Source organism: Cavia porcellus, unplaced genomic scaffold, assembly GCF_034190915.1.
Source record: "Cavia porcellus strain 051 isolate PalLab524CR breed Dunkin Hartley unplaced genomic scaffold, mCavPor4.1 scaffold_5, whole genome shotgun sequence".
Lineage (NCBI taxonomy): Eukaryota > Metazoa > Chordata > Mammalia > Rodentia > Caviidae > Cavia > Cavia porcellus.
Window position 1 is genome coordinate 28,379,149 of NW_026947488.1, and position 18,312 is coordinate 28,397,460.

The window sequence follows — 18,312 nt, forward strand, 5'->3', positions numbered from 1 at the left end:
AAAATATCAGGTTATACCACGGTAACTATCCTTAATTTCCTATTAACTTAAACTGAAACCCTGTATTACCTGCATTGTCTTACTATGACTGATCTTATTTGAAGCTGGTTTGTTAGACCGCTGTTTTGCCTTGACTGTTTTTATTTGAATTTGGTAGGCTTCATAGTATCAAGTCTAAGAGTAGAGGCAACTACTCTGAAGATGACAAGATGTAAAAGATATCCATTCCAGTTTATTAACTGCTTTTGAAGCCCTACAATGTCTCCAATGCTGTTTTTATTAAAATAGCTATGTAATGCTATTATATTATGTCTGATGATGTAGACAATTCTATTGAAAATAACAAGAGAAAGCATAGTAACTACTGTAGATCACCTAGTATTGTAGTTTTATATGTCTTTTTCATTTCATGTTTTTCTAGGAATTTGTTTTGTTGTCTTGTTTTGATCTGTTTTTCCCTATAATACAGAAAAGGCAGATATACATGTAGAGATTCACACATGTGGAGAATTTCTAAACAGTTTATGGGAACATATTATATAATGCACGATGTAATGAATAGATACTTTGAAGAAGAAGAAGAGCACTAAGATACCCAGTGCTAATTCTGTAGCATTACGATATAAAATCTAGCAATACTATTATTCACTGTTCAGAGTGATATTGGTCTAGTTTAATTTCAGCATACGTAAAGATATGAACAGCTACTGCTACTTCGAAGAGAATGAGAGACATTATGTCAGCCATTGTTGACTTCCCCAATGTCAGGTCTTGAAGACCTAAAAAGCCTTCATCATCCTGCTCTGATTAGATTAGTTCTATAATGTTCAGTATGTATTTAGTGTGTGTGAAGATGGGGACAACTATTTGGAAGAAAACAAGAGACAATAAGATAGGCAGTGAAGCTCTCCAGTGGACTTGCTTTGAAATCTGTGTTTCTTAAAATTGTTTCCTTATGATCTGTTTTGTTCTGTTTTGTTATGTTTAATGTTACCCCCTTTAAAATTAAAAAAAAAGGAGTGTGCATGGAGAACTGGCTTCAGGTACACAAAGAGTCTGCTAGGTTTTGCTGGAACTTTCAGCTCAAGAGATGTTTAATGCAAGATGAGAGAGGCTTGGATAACTTGGGGGAGCAAGCTTTTCCCTCAGGAGGGGTTGATGGAGCAGAGAGGATAAGGGAGAAGGAGGAGAAGATAAGGAAGAAAAGACGAGGAGAAAGTGTATGAGAGGGATCCAGGTACTCAGTGAAGATGAGACAGCCCAGCCGGTTTGTTGGCCGTGATGCCTCAGTTTCCCCAGTGGCTTGAATGCACAAGGCTCCTGAGCAGCAAGGCCGGCTCTCCCTCAGCTCTCCCAGTGGCCGTGCATCAGCGCTGGTAGACGAGTCCACTAGATATCACAACATATCCCTGAAGAGGGAAAACCAGGTCAGAGGTCTCTGAGGACAGGAGGAGCTCAGCTGTCCCTGGCCTGGCTCTGAGTTCATTCTCTGTTCTCTCTAGGCCTCAGTTTCCTACTTCATCACTATGGTAGGAGGTTTAGCCACCCCTGTATAGCCTCTCAAGGCAGCCACCTTGAGAGACTGTAGAGAGGATGTAGAGAGAGCCTTTGGAAAGGGCACTCAGCAGGGACTCCATGCATAGTCAGTGTCATCAATGTCATAGGACCAGGAGTCCAGAACCACAGGGCATCTTCCCCAGGTGCAAGTTCCCTGCACAGCCCAGCTACCATGCATCCCTATTTTTTAGACTTCTCTGAAGAAACATTCATTCATTTGATGAGACTTCACAGAGCCTCAGCTACACACTAAGCCCCATGACAAATGCCAGGACCTCATTGAAGAACAAGCTAGATCTCGACCCTGTCCCTGCCCACAGGTAGCTCAGGGTCTGGGGCTTCATGGTACATTGAGGTGATCATTAGCCATGTGTGGTGTAGAAATTAATTAAAATTCAAAACAGAAAATGCAGCCCTCGGTCACATGGGCCATGCTCCAGGTACTCAGTGGCCACACATACCTGTAGACAAGGCAAATTTTCATCACTGCAGAACACTGTCAGACAACCCTGGTCAAAGGACCTGTGGCTTCTGACTCTGTTGTTGGATTTGTGAGTGCCAGCAGGTATCAACCACAAAGGGGAGTCTTAGGGTAAGTCCCACTAATTGGCCTGATCCTCTGTGTGTTAAGGGCTCCTTCTTATGGGTGAGTGTCACCTGAGGCTTTGGGAACCACAGTTCTTAAGGAATAAGGACCTCCTCCCAGAGAAGACATGTGACATCTGTCCTGCACAGGCCTTCTGAGAGAATTGCCTTTTATTCCTGGGTGAGACAGAAAGAAGCTGTAGTGTCTCACCCTGGGCTGCCTTGTGGTTGAATTTCACCCTGACTCACAAGTTCAAATACAGGGACAGTATTTTAGAAGGTTCAGAAAACGCCTTTCACCCATGCAGTCCACAAGAGATTGCTTACAAGGCCAGAAGGAGCCTCTCTCTGATCCACTCCAGACACCAAAGGGACCATGCCAGGGTCCAGAATCATGGAAGGGCCCTGATGCAATATTTCATGAGGACCAGAGGAGGGAAAACGTTGCCCTATTGGGTCTTCCAGTGTCCTGAATCTTCCATCACATTGCAACAGTGCAGGGTGAACCCCCAGGCCTGGATGACCCCAACACCCCACTGTTTGCACTAAAGGTGACCCCTGCTTTGTTTATCCTGCTGGCCCCTCTGAAGGCTCTCACCTCATACACAAAGACCTCAGGGCTGTTGTAGTAGAGGTTAACCACGCTGGGGAGAGCGATTCCCATGCCTAGGAGAGCTGCAGGTGAGGACAGAGAAGTCAAGTTCAGTGGGAAATGGGAGCAAACCATCCACTGGAGCCAGTCCTGTGCTGAGTCTTCATGGGCTTCATGAATCCAAAAGATAGGTGCCATTGTTACAGTGCCCGTTATAAGGAAGGAAAACTGAGGCTTAGAAAGGGAAAGGAACTTAGTGAAGATCACACAGCTCTGTGCCATATGCCCACATGGTCAGTTGGACTCCTAGGCCACTATTAACCTCAGAACCTGGGAGATGAGCAGCGGCAGAGGCAGCATGGAGAGAGTGGGGGTCAAGAGGGAGCAGAAGGCCTGGCTGAGGGAATAGCACTCACCATTGAGGTGATCCAGCAGTGGCTTCTGTAACAGGCTGCCCACAAGAGTGTGTACATGCTTCACCTTTGACCACAGACCCAGCCAGCCAACGAGTGAAAGAGACGAACAGTTATGCACACACAGACAGATGGACATATGGGCAGCAGAGGCCCAGGCAGAGGGTGTGGGCAGTTCATTCCCATCTTGGGTTAAAGTGGAGCCCAGCTGCACTGCAACCCAGGTCAGCTTTGGGGGACAATGCATGCCCAAGGGGAGCCTGAGAGGTGAGTCCTGATTGACTGACACACCATATGACCAAAGCTGATGGACAGTGTGTGACCAACAGGTAGACTGATTAGCATAGCCATTGACATCAAATGATCAACCAACTGACAGGTAGAGGGCTTTGGCATATTGCCCAATAGACCAATCTATAAGTGGATGTATGGTAGGTGAGGACCTAACTCTGTGATGTGACTGAAGGGTCAGCCCATACTATCTAACTTGTCCCATTGGCCAGTGGAGTCGGGTTGAGGGGTTGGGCTGCCAAGTCATGGACCACCAAACAGTGCATGGGCAGGAAGGCTGTGACAAGTGGATAGCAAGAAAGAAAGGCCTGCTGACTGAGCCTAGCACTGAGAAGCCTGACTATGGGGCATCTGTACTGCCCCCTCATGCACCCAACCACCAGGGACCTGGAGACGCAGCCTCACTCACATCAATGAAGCCCACATTAGAGGCAGCCACTGCGAGCCTGATGTCCCTGAAAGAGACAGAGTAGGGGCCTCATGCTGCTATACGAAACTGCCAGCTGCACCCAGTGACCAGGAAAGGGTCTTTGCACAGAGAACAGACTGAGACTCCTGGATCCTGGCTTACCCCAGCATTGATGTGGTACCCTGGAGCTTCACCTTGGACACTGAGAGCTGCAGGCTCAGGTTCACTGCCTGGAAACATGAGAAGTACAGGATCAGAGGGCTCCTGCCTTCCCTCATGCAGGCACAGGTGTTTGGGGAATGCTTGCAAGATGCCAGGCTCAACATGGTGTGAATAATGCAGACAAGGTCCCTGCCCTCCAAACCCACCACCATCCAACAGGCACTAACCCAAGCAACCAGCAGAAGCCTTTCAGAGAGTGGGGGAGCCATGAAGGCAGAATGTCGTGGAGAAGGTGGAGGAGGACATTCTCACCCACTGGGAGGGGGTAGACAGGAAGGCTTCTCAGAGGAAGGCTACATTTAAGCTGAGAACTGAGCAAGGAGAAGGAGCCGGCCATGCCAAAGCCAGGGAAAAAAGAGCCCAAGGCAAAGGGCTAGATATGGGCAAAGATCCTGAGACCAGAATGTCCAGCCCAGGTCAAAACACAAGGAGATCAGTGTGGGAGACCAACATGTAGGAGAGGACATGCATTCTCCTCTGAGGGCCAACTGCCTCTTAGCCAGTCCCACCAAGACCCCTTGCTCACCACCTCCAGGGAGAAAAGGGACTGGAAATCCGAGTTAGAGGACACAGCCAGGACTTCCACAAACAGCTGTAGGCTCATTGTGGCGTTGTGGGTATGGAACATGACCACAGGTGTGGCACCCAGCTGAACCTTGAGCACCACGGACATGGGGTTGGGAAACTGCTGGGCCACCTGTGGAGGCGGAGAGAAAAGGAGAGAGAAGGCTGTGCTGGGCCCGCTGCACAAGGACACACAGGCTGTGTATCCAGTCACTCTTCAGTGCTTCTAGACACCACAGTGCTGCACATGACTATGCACAGAGGTGGATCCAACCCAGGCCACTGGAGCAGAGAAGAGGGCTACCCATCCTCCAGGAGGAGCTCCCTGAGCCAGGTCTTAAGGGCAGTAGGGACAGAAGGAGAAAGGACTACAAACAGAGAGCTGGGCAGGGGCAGAGTGGAGAAACAGCCTGAGGTCTGTGCAGAGGGAGAGGCTGGCCCTAGAATGCAGGGAGCAGCAGATCTAAGCACAAATGCTAAATCCCACATAGGACAGATATGACATACACAGCCCAGAGACCCCAATCCTGTATCTCAACAGCTGGAACAGCCAGCTGTGTCACCAACCTCAGGGATGAACTGGCCCAGTACAGACGTATTCAGTGGATTGTCGTCAGAACTCTGAAATCAACCCCCACCACGTCAGGTTAGCAGCCACCCGTTCACCTGCCAGGCCACCACTTCCCCTCACTTCCAGGAATCCTACCCCCCAGACCCTGCTTCACCCCATGGCACCACACTCTAGCTGCCCCATCTGTCATGATTTGGCTGGCATCTGTGGGGGGTCCAGGGCTAGGCCACAGGGTGCTCCTGCCCCACACCTCCTGGGCAGCAGGCCAGCCTCACCAAGTCCCCTGTGATATCCAGGTTGAGGGTGCCCGCCTTCTGCAGCAGCAGCAGAACATAGTTGAACAGTTGCTGGGAGAGGCCCACAGATACCATGGCACCTGTGGTGTCCACAGACAAGGGTAACTCGAAGGAGGTAGCTGCCAGGGGTGGGATGATGGGCTTGCCCAGCAGGAAGAAGACAGCCTATGGGGAGGACACGATCTCAAGAAGCGGTGGCCCATGACCGAACCTGCCACCCCCTGCCAAAAAAATGTCACACGCTATGTGGCCCCATGCCCTTGCCTGTGTGCCACACCCCCCCTGGAATGCAGCTCCTCAACTTCTCTGCTCCTGTAGGAATCTTCTGGGACATCATGGACCCAGAGGCCCACAGCCCCCAATTCTAGGCCACAAGGAAGTGCTTACATTGACATCCAGAGCAATGTAGTCATCAGTGACGATGGGCTTGCTGACCATGGAGTAGCGAATCTGGGATTCAGGACCCACCGGGCTAAGGCCTTAGTAAAACCAGCACGGAGAAGAAAAATGGCATACTTAGCAGTACCCCAGCACCTTGTCTGTCCAGAAAGCTAAATTATCTGACTGTCTGGAGTAGCCAGAGGTAGGCAGGGCTCCCGAGGGAGCACACCGACGTGTCAAGGTGCACACATCCAAGATTCAGCTGTGGGGTGCAGCCTGGTGACTCTAAGTTCAAACACAAGTCTAACGAGCTTGTGTTCTGCCTTCCCCGTCAGTGGAAGGCTCGAGAGCCCAAATCAGAAGAAGGCTAATCCAGGCAGAAGCACCGCCTGAGAGAGGCAAAAAGGAAGCACAGAGAAAGAAAAGCTCTTGTGCTGATCAGGTCCTGACACGTGACTTACTGTCTCTCTCAGTCACCACAACTCAGTGCAGCTCTTTCACACACACACACACACACACACACACACACACACACACGGAGTTTGATGTGAGGCTCAGTCTTGTCTAGGACTGTGAACCCAATCAGTCTGACTCCAAAGTATGGCCTCTGAGCTGAGAATACTCAAGTCATGTACCAGGAAAGGCAGAGCTGAGCCTCTGTGGAAACCTCTTCCCTGGATATGGCTGAAGGCGTGGCCGGATGAGGTGAAGCCCCAGTGTCCAGTGGGAGAGCCCAGGTCAGCCCCAGCTCCAACCCCTGGCTCTATGTGACTGAGATTGTGTGTGCACATGTGTGCATGTATATTTGGTACGCATTTTATATCTGTTATTAAATATCTACCATATGTGTATTTTATGTAGTTTATATAGTTTCATATGGTTGATTTTATTTATATACAAATAAATATATTTAATACTTTGTAAGCATATAAAATATATAAGTAAATATTTACAAATACATAAACATATCTAGCTCTATTCAGATTTGTTTTTCCATTATCTCATATGAATTTAATTTTACTTTCTCTTAACATTTTAGAATTTTTATGATTATAAAAGCAAAACAGCGTAATTCTCTTTCTACAAGTCAGCAGTTGGGGCAGGAGGTGGGGGCAGCCTGAAGGATTTACGGTCTGATTGGGAGGATCTGGATCTTGAACAGGGGGATTTATGGGACTCTGTTCACCAAAATTCAAAGAACTGTGCACTGCAGGGGTAAATTGCTCCAAGTTAAAAAATGAAAAGAAATTTAAATTTAAAATAATAGTAATACATATTCATAATGAACACTTAGAAAATATTTTTAAAATGGAAAACAGCCCAGAATCTCAAATGTATTTCGGGTTAAATATATTCTTATGCAGAGGCAAACTTCTCCCTCTCCCTAATCCCTTGTCCCTTCCCCCTCTCCCTCCTCCTCTTCATCCCTGTCTGTCTCTCACAGGAGTAGAGCTACAGTTTTCTGTCCTCTTTTTCTTAAGCACGTGGTTTTAGAGTCTAGTGAAGAGCACAAGTTCTCAGGGCAGGCTGCTCTCAATAGTCTGTTAAATAGGGCTGGTCATGCTATAATGTTAGCTGGTATTTCTCATGGGCACTTCACCAGGCATGCAGACACACACGCACACGCACACGTACACACACACACACACACACACAAGCACGTGCACACACATGCATATGGGATTCAGCAAAACCCAGTGCTGCCTGTCCCCATGAATGGATTCTTCCTTCAAACATGTCCTGCAGGCTGGACCTTGAGGCTGCACACGGTGGTCACACACTGCCCTCCTGGGACTCCTGGCTCACCCTTTCTGCCCACCACCTTTAATCTGTGCACGACCAACCGTGTCCTGGCACCCAGAGTGGGTTGCTCATGTGCCCTCCAGGAATTGCTTAAAGAACCACATCTGGCATCTTTTTTTCCTTTCTACCCACAGTCCAGCACTTAATCAAATGCACACAGCTGCTCCCTGGGCCCAGAGCTGCGCAAAACATCCGAGACCGACTTTCATGTTTCATCCTCACAGTCGTCTTGGCAGGAGGTTCTATTGCATCCTCATTTTACAAAGGAGGAAACAACCACAAAGGTTGCATGACAGAACCTGAGTCACACTGCCAGGAAGCCAGCCAGTTGATGCTCGAGGGCAAGCGTGGCTCAGACTCAGTATAGCACTTCTTCTATACTGAATTAATGGTTTTGCCTAAATCTATTCCTTCTTTCCCAAATTAATTGCAAAAGAAAACTTTTTATCACTGTGGGGAATTAGAAATCAGCACTAATAGTCACAAAATCCCCACATAGACTGGGTGGTTTTGTATCTTTTCTAACACAGCCTCAAAATAAACATATAATCATCCAGTCAAAGAAGGAGCAGCCTTATACAAGACCCCCACATGACATCCCAGGCATGAGCCCCAGACCCTAAGCATGAGCCAGGCCACCTCTAGTGACAAATGTGCTGTCACACACCCTGCCTCCCTGAGGGGTAAAGGGAGCAGAAAGACTTCCAAGCATACCATTAAGACTACAAGCCCTTCCAACTATGAGAATCTGGCTTCTTAAATCCTTCAATTCCAAAAGTGAATGATTCCAGATTCTACCATTTGATGGTGCTAAGATTCTCAAATATTAAGATTCATTATTTAAATACTTGATAGTATTTGAGGTTTCAGATGATTTGACTTAAATATGAAGATTCTAGAATCAAAGACTTGGTTCTAGAATTTGGAGGTTTCTAGATTCTATGAATAACTGTGCAGCCTGGAGAGCCCACAATGTAGGTACCTTACAATTGACCTCCCAGAGGTCAACCCTGACAAAGAAGGGGTTTCTGAAAGGCCTTGGGGGGGTACCCCAGCACTCCCCTCTGCTCTGGATCTTACCAATCAAGGTTCCCAGGTGGACGTTGAGGCCCTGCACCAAGTTGGAGATGCGCAGGCATACCTGTGTGGGACAGAGAGCAGGCTGAGCTCAGGGCTCAGAGCTGGCTGAGGGAGGCTGCCGGGACCCAGGGTCCTTGCAGGAGAGTCCCCTGGCCGGCACTCCAAACCTACTTCTTTCTCCACCAAAAGAGCCTTTCTAAGCACCTCCTCTGAGCCCAAAGCTGGTGAGGACACTGCAGGCCCACAGGCCTGGAGGAAATGTCAGAATCACCACTGTCAGACTCAACAACTGAGGCAAGGACCTCATGCTTTGAGGGTGGGGTCCAGGGTGGCAGGTAGTGACCAGTGAGCCATGTCATCCAGGTCATGTGTGCCAGCCAGGGTAATGGAGATTCTCTGGGCACAGAGAGAAGCCAGAGGGCATCCTGAGCTCAGCCCAGTATGACAGAAGATAGGGACACACAAGAGATAGTGAGGGAAACACTCACAGCCTGGGTCAGGCAAGGCCAAGGAGGGAAAGGACAGGACCTTTCCTTCCTGCCTGCACCGCTTGCCCTGAGAGGCTGCAAGGGCAGCGGGAGAGCACAGGGAGAGGCTACGGCAATGGGCAAAGCCAAGCACAGCCTGCAGCGCTCCAGGACGAGCTGCCACCCACATCGATCCAGTCTCAGATCCCCCACCTCAGAAGGTGGGGACGGCATACAGTGGGCTGGTTTTGTCTCCACTACTGCGCCTTCCAGGGAGATGGGGAAGGATGGCACAAGACAAGGAGGGAAGACCAGCTCTCCTTGGGTGGTAGGGCCCTGGCTGGAGGACAGCATCGCTCACCGGGTCAGCCACATGCAGATAACAACAGGAACTAAAATTGCAATAATCTCAGCAATGCATGCTCTTCAGGATATTGACCTAAACTCCTCTTGGATATTAGGGTCCAACTCTGAGCCCTGGCAGCCTATGGATGGGCCCAGATTTCTACTCATTGGTGATGTCAGATCAAAGGCAGTCACAGCACGCAGCTAGGTAGGAGGAGAAGATCAAACCCAGCCACATCTGGTCCCAGTGCCATGCCCTTGCCACTCCTGCCCACCTCCCCTAAAAATACTGCCCCACCCTATAAATAGAACCTAGGGTCTGCCCCAGAGGCCAAAGCTCACTCCCCTTTGCCCATAGGGCTTCTCCAGCCCTCTCTTGACCATGGCATCAGTCTCCTCCCTGCCCTCATGGGGAGATTGGAGCACCCCTTTAAGAAGGCTCCTCTGTTTTATTTCCGTTTTTTAAAAAGTCCCAGGGTAGATGTTTCTTACAATGGCAGAGCACATGCTTGGCATGCACGAGGCCTTGGGTTGGAGCCCTGGCACTGCACACGCACAGAAAATCCTAAAGGATGCCCTCCCATGACCAAAACTCCACCATTTTATTCCCACACCTCCTGGGGGCAGCAGTGACCCCCTCCAGGGCATCAGCTGGGAGCTCTTTACCTTGTTGCTCAGGATGGCTTTAATGTGCTTCTGCACCAGGACCAGCAGCATGGCGGAGGTGCTAAAGAGGAGATGCACGAAGGGCCCTCAGTCCTGCAGCCTGTTCCTCAGCAAGGCTGCGAGGCTGGGGCAGGAGCCTTTCTCCTCAGCCAGAAACCTACGACTCCCACCCGGGGTCCCACCGTGTGCCAGATGGTGCTGCAATAACTATTCCCAGGCCTGCAGAGATGGAAACTGAGTCTCACAGAAAAGAGTCATTTGTCTCAAAGTTTGGCAATGTCAAAAATGTAACAACTGAAACCAGGCTCAGGAGAGACAGAGGACATTTCAAAAACTGGACTCAGCTACATCCTCGTCATAACCACTCTGAGTCCAGTGAGGGCAGGGATGGAGGTGGATCCCAGGGCTGCTTCTGCTTCAATTCTCTGTGACCCACATAGAAAAGTCACTTCCTAGCTGTGGACGTCAGTTCCCCTCTGAACCGCAAGAGATGATCTAGGTTGGCAGCTCTCAAGTGGCCCATGGGAACCTGTGTCACTTGTTTGCTAAGATGTTGATCCCAGCAGCACCCAAGCCCCCCCCCCCACCCTCCAGAAGGTAGGAGACAGGCATCTGTGTTTTCACAGTATCGACTTGGGGCCTCCACTTCCCCTTCAATATATGGGAAGCAGCCCCTGCCACAGGGACTGCCGGGGGTTGTGGGGTGCATCTGCTGATTTCAGGACACAGCTAAATTCACCCCTCTATGGGGACAAATTCCAGGCTTTGTGCAAATATTGCATTTTTTAAAAAACTATAGTGCTCAGCCACGTGGAATGAGCCTGCCCACGTGTAGGAAAATGCAGGCATGATAGACACGTATGGGGCAATCAGCGGCAGGCTGCTCGGGCACGAACCTGGCTGTGACCTCAGGCAAGACCAATAGGGAAAACTCACATCTGCTGGTCTGCTGTGACGCTGATCCCCATAAAGGGCCTTGAGTGGTGCCCTTCAACATAGAGTGGGTGCCCTGGAAGTCGGGGCTGCTGTTAGCCTCCCATGTAGATGTGAGCAACCACCTGACCCTGAGAGCTTGGGCCCCATCCATGGGCTCCCGACTTCCCGTCTCTGCTGGGAGGCATGGCCTCTGAGGCTCCTAAGAGCTGGTCCGACCCACCCAGAACCCCACCTGACAAGTTCCTGACTACAGTGCATTGTCAATGGCCAGAACTCAGGCCGTCCTTGCAGTATGTCCCTTTCCTGCTGAAACTCAGTTCAGAAACAGCACCTCAACCTTGGCATGAAGACCCCTGCACCCGTGCTATGCACCCACCTGTTACTGCCATCCAGCACGCTGGCAGGACTGAAGAGTGGGGAGCATGTGGAGAGGCTGATCATAGGTGTCCCGATGGGACCCTGGGCCACATGGGCATCTGCTGTCAGTGCCACAGGCAGTGTCAGCTCCAGAGGTTCAGGGATGCTGGGTGGGGAACACGGACTGAGTCCCAGCAGTGCCACCCAGCAGGGCCCACCCCAGTGAATGAAAGACCCCACAGTCTTGGACTGGCCCACCCCCATTTGACACAGGAGGCCCCACCCACCATGAAATAACTCCACCTGGACAGACTCAGAGCCCCCATCCCCACTCAGTGCCACAGATGTTACTGCAGGTGACTGTGAACCCTGGCTCTCAGTGACACCTCACTGCCAGACCCCAGCCAGCACCACCATGCTGAGCTTCAACTTCCTCTGTGCAATGGACATAATCGGTGGCACCTGCTTCACAGGGCTATGCTGAGTTCCTCATGAGGTCCCCGCCTGAAGGCACCCAAGCTCTGGCCTGGCTACAGCACCCAGGACATCACAGTGTCAGACAAGAAGTCCCTTAGAATACCAACTCAGAAATTAAAATTAAACGTGGTAGCACCAGCTGTCCGGAGCCCAGGAAGCATTCTGATAGCTGTGTTTATTGAGCACATACTGTGCACTGAATTACAGCAATAAATCACCTCACTACAAAGTGTCTTCACAAAGATGTGAACACAGCTGGAGAAGTGAAACCCTCTTCCAGTTACACAGTCAGTGAGCAGGATCTGGAGTCTTGATTTTTGCACTGTCTCGCCTGCTTCCCAGGGTGGGGCTGAGAGGCAGGAGGAGATGCCAACCCCCTCCCTTACCCTGCCGTTGCCACAGCGCTGAAACTCTTCCTTCCCACAGCCAGGAGACTCACTCACCGGAAGACCTTGATGGTAAAATTGGCTTTTGCCATCAGATGTAGCCCAAAATCAGCAATGAATTTCAGGTCGAGGTGGGACACATGGACATCTAGAATCTTGATCCTGCAGAGTAGGAATGGAGGTGACAAGAGACACCCCCCCCCCGCTTTAAGTCACAGAATCAACTTTGGGGTTGTCCACTGCTGAGGCGACAAAGCAGGGCTTTGGACCCTGGAACCACGAGGTGAGGGAGAGGTGGTGAGCTCTCCATGGTAGGGAGCATACAAGCCATAGACAACCAGTGGGAAAGGAAGATAACCAGAAGGCCCCCGCCTCAGGCAGGACAGGAGTGAGATGACTGTGCAGGTTTCTGACAGTTTCTGGTAGCAGCCTGGAAACTGGGAAGGTGAGAAAGAGAGACTTTAAGGTCCACCGAAGGCAGAAACCCCCTTGGAGTACTCTGGCCAGCCCCGGTGGCATGCAGCCCTCCAGGAGCAGGACACTCACCCCCTCCAAAGCTGCTGTCTTGGGTCACTTCCTCTAAGCTCTCCCCAGTGTCCCTATGACTTCCTTTTTTCCTAAGTAAATGTAATTATTTTTCTTTCTTTATACAATAGTTGAGAGAGAAATTCAGATACCACAAAATAGTATATAAAAGGTCACATCAAACCCACCCTCAGTCACCTGCAGCCTTGGTGACACAAATCCACGGCCCTCCCCAGCACACAGCCCATGCTGCCAACTGCACAACCATCCTGGATGTGCTTCAGCATCCACAAATGCCACCCCCAGTGTGGTATGGGGGTGGGGGTGGTGTGGCCAGACCAGAAACAGCTGCAGAGACCTGAGTGTGTTGGTTTACCCAAGCGGTGCTCCAGAAACTTAAAATGAAGTCTTTCAATTGTTGCCACATAAAAATGATGATAGATGAGAGGGAGAGAGAGGATAGATGATAGATAGATAGATAGATAGATAGATAGATAGATAGATAGATAGATAGATAGTCAGTCAGTCAGTCTTGGGGACACAGCAATCTGTCTGCAGTGAGACTGTTCCCACATGGATGGAGACAAACAGCCCAGCCACCAGAGGTGACTGGTTTGAGACACCCCATAACTTGTGCCTTTGAGTCGCTGTGCATTAGAGAGGGGAGGAATTAGGCTCAGCCTTGTGTCTAAACCCAGCATCCAGCTTCTGGAGGAAACAACCATATATCTTTTGAGTTCTGTAGACCCCAGGGCTACAGTCTTGTCCTCTGAAGGCAGAAATCCACTAATTCAGAAGTGCCAAGCCCCTCTGAACCTGGTCCTGTTTCCTAAATCTCATAACCACTCACCTGGTGAGTGGAAGCATTTAATGTGAGGGAGGATTCACTACAGGAGATTGTGCTCATTTGATGACCTAGACCTGGTGTCCAGGGGCTGGGAGCACTGTCCTGCTAAGACATCTATCCAGAAGGGGCATTCTTGCAAGATCTCCCCTCCTGGTGGACTAAAGTACTTACCTGGCTGGCAGGGTGTTCTGCCTGGTGGCAGGAGCACCTTCTCTGTAAAGGGAGTACTCACTTGATGGCCTGAAGCATCTCACCACTCCAGTCCAGACAAGGTGGAACCATGACCATCAGTGCCCGCTGGAGAGGGGCTTTCCCAACATCAGACACTGCAGGGCCAGGGCACGGTGAGGTCAGGCTGGCTTCAGGAGCAGTAGGAACACACCACCCACCCTCTGTGCTGCACCCTTCGAAGAGAGAACTGAGATATGGGGGAGGGATGGGCTCTGCATGAGCCACGCTGGACGGCTCACACCAGCCCTCGCTTCTGCCTCTCAAGATCCTGCTCGTTCATCGCATCCCTCAAAGACAACAAAATCCTTTGCCCTCACTCCAGGCTCCAAACAGCTCCTGTCTGCTTAGAAGCCCTCCCCAAACCTGATGGCCTAGGGGACCGGTAGCCTCACTTGGAGGCTGAGTGCTCTAGAGTACCTCATCTTCTGGGTGCCAGTCCCCGCTCGACTCACTACCTGTGTGGCTGCTCTATGCCTCAGTGTTTATCAGTTTGCAATGGTTATAATGGTACCTGTCACTCAGAGCCATTGCAAAGACTGTGCTTGCTGAGTGCTGTCACTGTCACTATGGGTCTCTGTATAATCGTGGTACACACTGCACGGCTCTACTGAGAGTTCTCCATTCTGTTGTTATGCCAAGCTTGCAGGGGGTTGAGGACACCTGGCCGGGGGAGCTGGCTTGGGGCCTGGTTCCTGGCTCTACAGCTTCGGATTCCTGCAGGTTCCTCACCTGTACTGTGGGCTCAGGTGCTTAAAAAAGGCAAGTTGAGTTAAAATGAGAGTCTATGGCATGGAAAGGGAGTAAAATTTAAGAGTAAAGCTCAGACTCACTCTGGAATGATGGGAAGTCACTGATCCTCTCTGGACCTCAGTTTCCCCAGACACAGAACAAAAAGATCATGCTGTCCATGTTCCCAGTGTCCCTCCCCAACCTGACTCACACCCTGGCCTTGGGCTCCAGCCACAGTGCTCCCCTGGCTCAGGGCCTGAACTCTGGGATGGGGAAGACACAGGGACAGTCACCAGCACAGGCTTGGAGACAGCACTTGCAGTGAGGCTGCCCAACAGGGTTCCGCCAAGAACAAACACAGGCAAATGCACTAGGGAGGACTCTCTGGAGACAAAGGAGCCCGCACAGGACAGGCAGAGAGCAGCCTGTCCTGGGGGTGGCAGCGGGCAGTGAGCCTCAGATCCCTGCCTGCAGGCACCACTGTGCGGTGTGTGGGATCATGCTGTGGCATGGATCACTGACGGCTTTCATCGTCTGCCCATCTGCCCGGATGCAGGTCCTGGACAGCTGTGTGTGTCATGACAATGGGAGGGGACCCTGTTGCTTCCTGGAGCCACTGACTCAGTGATTCTTGGCCTGAACCATTGAGAGTCCCTTCCACTGTCTGGCGTGAGTCCCTTAAACCGTGATCTAAATTTGATCAGATCTTGGGAAAAACACTTGCTGATTTCTCAAACTGATCCCACCCTGAGGCAACTGGATGTAAAGAAAAATTTCTGTGCTAGAGTCCTGGACCTTGGCAACCTTTGTCCCTTCCTTCCCCCGTGTGCCTTCTCCAGGGGACAGAGCAGGACTCAGAAGGATTCAGCATTCCATCCATGGTGGAACATGCTTACAATCTCAACCTCTGGAAGGCTGAGGCAGGAGTATCACAAGTTTGAGTCCAACCTGGACAGATTAGCAACTTAGTGGTACCTTATCTCAAACTCAAAAATAAAAAAAAGAGCTGCGAATGCAGTTTAGTACCCATCCCCCAATCTAACAGCAAAGTCGTAGGACAGAAACCTGGCCCCAGTGGGCCCAGAATGAGGCTGGCTCCCTCATGCTGAACCCAGCAGGGACTTTCATACACATGTAACATGCAGCCACACCTGTGCACACAACATGCAGTCCATGCATACACCTTCTCCAACACCCATGCATCCCATGGGCACATCTCCACATGGCACCAAACATAGCCAGCTGTGCCCACATGATGGAGGCCATGCCCACAGCTGTGTGCACACACTCCTGCTCTTGCAGCCACCTCAAAACAACCAGGGACACTATGGAAGATGAAAATCCAGGTATACATGCACATGCGCGTGTGCGCGCACATGCACACACACACACACACACACACACACACGCACACACACGCACACGCTGGCAGCTCATCTCTTACCATAGTTCAGGGCTGCCCTGTTGATTCGGATCACAGCACCCGGTGAGGAGGCAGGGACTGTGGGCAGCAGTAGTACCAGCAACAGGCCCAGTCCATGATGTACCCAAGCCATGACCACGAAGCCACTGTCCCAAGGATCTGCAGGCTGTGGTGGAGACAAACATCAGGGAGTCTGATGCTGTTTAAAGCCCACTCTAGCCTGGAGTATGCAAGTCCCTGCAGAGATCTCAGCCCTGTCCCTGGTGCCCAAACAGCCCTGTTTGCTTTTCTGCACTTAGGAAGAGTGTCCTCTTCAGCTTGCTTTTTCAGGAGCCATGAGGGTATCTGGTGCAGAAATGGCCCCCAAGGTTCAGAGAAGGCATGGTCTTGCCTAAGGCCACACAGCAGACAGCCCAGGTACCAGCCATGTCAGATAACAATGGTGAGACTCCCAAATAGAGAGGCATCCCAGGAAGAGGCCCAGTCCCACCAAGGCCCAAGGCTATGTCACCCGAAGTAAATCGTCAGCCCAGTGTGACAACTAACCTGACATCCAGCCTCCCCAGCACCCAGAATGGTTCCTGTCTTCACCTCATCCTGCCCAAGTGAGGAATGGCCTGGGACTAGGCCACTTCTCTGGCTCCCCAGTACCTCCCGAGGCAGCCCAGCCAAGCACACAGCCCTTCATCCAACTCAGAGAAGGGCTTCATTTCCAGCAGGAGTGAAGGGCCCTTCCCATACAGGCTGGCCACGGGCAGCAACCAGCCCTTGCCTGAAGTCCCTGCAAGCCCAGGCTTGGTGGAGGTCTTCCCCAGGGAGGCGCCAAGCTAGCCCCTGCCTACCTCACAGTCAGTAGACAGGTGAATGCTCAGCCCCAGACCAACCCTGTTCTGTCTCAGCGCCAGGCAAGGGCTGCTTATACGGCTCCCAGCGCAGGGCGGGGAGTGGCAGGTCTGTGTGGTGGCAAGTGTTTTCCCTGCAAACACAGTCTTTGCCAAAGTGTGCCATTTCCTGGGTTCCATGGGATTACCACATCACCAGGCCTGGCTGCCAACTGGTGCGGGACCCTAGAGGGGCAGCTGGGCCTCAGGGACCAAGAGGGTGGAAGGAAGCCTCTCCCCAGGGCATCCCCACATCACTTCAGCCAGGCCCAGAGGCAGTGGATAGAGGCTGCAACCCCTCAAATCTAGTGTCACCAGCTCTTCTTTAGGAGGAGCAGGGGTTACCTGAGCCCCATTCCCACCACTGCCTGAGCCCTGATCATGGTCACACACTGAGTCTTAACACAAAAGGGAACAGATGAGCAAGTATGGATGGCCCAGTCCCCACTGCTCATTACCAAGCCACTTCACAAATGTGCATCCCACAGCCATGGCCTGGACCATCACCTCTTCCCACGTGACACACGCTGGAGTTCACCCAGGCTTTGCGTGACCTGAAGTGTTAGGTGTGCCTGTGAGGCACCTGTTTATATATGACTGTGTGAGAGACAGAAGACTGTGTATGGATGGTTACAGGAACTCGTGTGCATTTGTGTGTAAAGACTGGAACCAGAAGAAGATACGTGTTTGTGGGCTTGGGAGACCACAAGACACTGACATCTTGGTGGACAGTGTGATAAGCCAGTTTACACGAGCTGCCATGAGTGCAAATAGGTGTGTAAGTGTTTTGTGTATAGAGATGTGTGTGGGGGCTTGGTGTGCTGTGTCTGTGAATGCACATAGTAGGAGAATGTGTGTACAGCAGGCTGTCCCCTGGGAGGTGTGTGTGTGTGTGTGTGTGTGTGTGTGTGTGTGCACACACATTCACACGCACACAGACACTACCTGAGATTGAACCCAGAGCCTTTGCACTAAGCTCTGTCCCCAACCCTTTTTATTTTGAGACAAGGTCTTGCTGTGCTGATAAGGCTTGAACTCATGAGCTTCCTTCCCCAACCTCTCAAAATGATAAATATCTGACCTCCTTCTCATTCACACACACACACACACACACACACACACACACACACAACCTGCAAATATTGACCCAGGTCACTCTCAGTGTTTGCTTTGACATGCACACTTCTTCCAGCACTTTCAATACAAGAGACATTTTGGCGGCATCCAGCTAACACAAAAGAAGGATTCCCATCAGCTCATCCCCTGTACTCAGCCGCC

General features: G+C 51.1%; 1 protein-coding gene across 1 annotated transcript; it reads right to left on the reverse strand.

Moving 5' to 3' along the window:
* Nucleotides 1-1,064: 1,064 nt before the first annotated feature.
* On the reverse strand, nt 1,065-16,454 carry Bpifb2 (BPI fold containing family B member 2). The gene is made up of 15 exons (XM_003476716.4): nt 16,175-16,454; nt 14,003-14,096; nt 12,456-12,560; nt 11,555-11,701; nt 10,243-10,303; nt 8,765-8,825; nt 5,888-5,979; nt 5,480-5,665; nt 5,201-5,254; nt 4,596-4,766; nt 4,010-4,077; nt 3,848-3,893; nt 3,151-3,214; nt 2,741-2,817; nt 1,065-1,409 (listed from the first exon to the last, which is right to left on the reverse strand). The coding sequence occupies exons 1-15, from the start codon at nt 16,284-16,286 to the stop codon at nt 1,368-1,370; spliced, it is 1,380 nt and encodes a 459-aa protein (XP_003476764.1). The 5' UTR covers nt 16,287-16,454; the 3' UTR covers nt 1,065-1,367.
* Nucleotides 16,455-18,312: the final 1,858 nt, after the last annotated feature.

What these genes read in the sequence shown, in the direction of transcription:
- Bpifb2 (XM_003476716.4), bottom strand. Translation starts at nt 16,286, where the DNA reads ATGGCTTGGGTACATCATGGACTGGGCCTGTTGCTGGTACTACTGCTG. An exon ending in TGGATATCACAGGGGACTTG is followed by an intron (nt 5,255 to 5,479) that starts GTGAGGCTGGCC and finishes GGTTGATTTCAG; the next exon opens with AGTTCTGACGACAATCCACT. An exon ending in CTAATGTGGGCTTCATTGAT is followed by an intron (nt 3,215 to 3,847) that starts GTGAGTGAGGCT and finishes CTGTGGTCAAAG; the next exon opens with GTGAAGCATGTACACACTCT.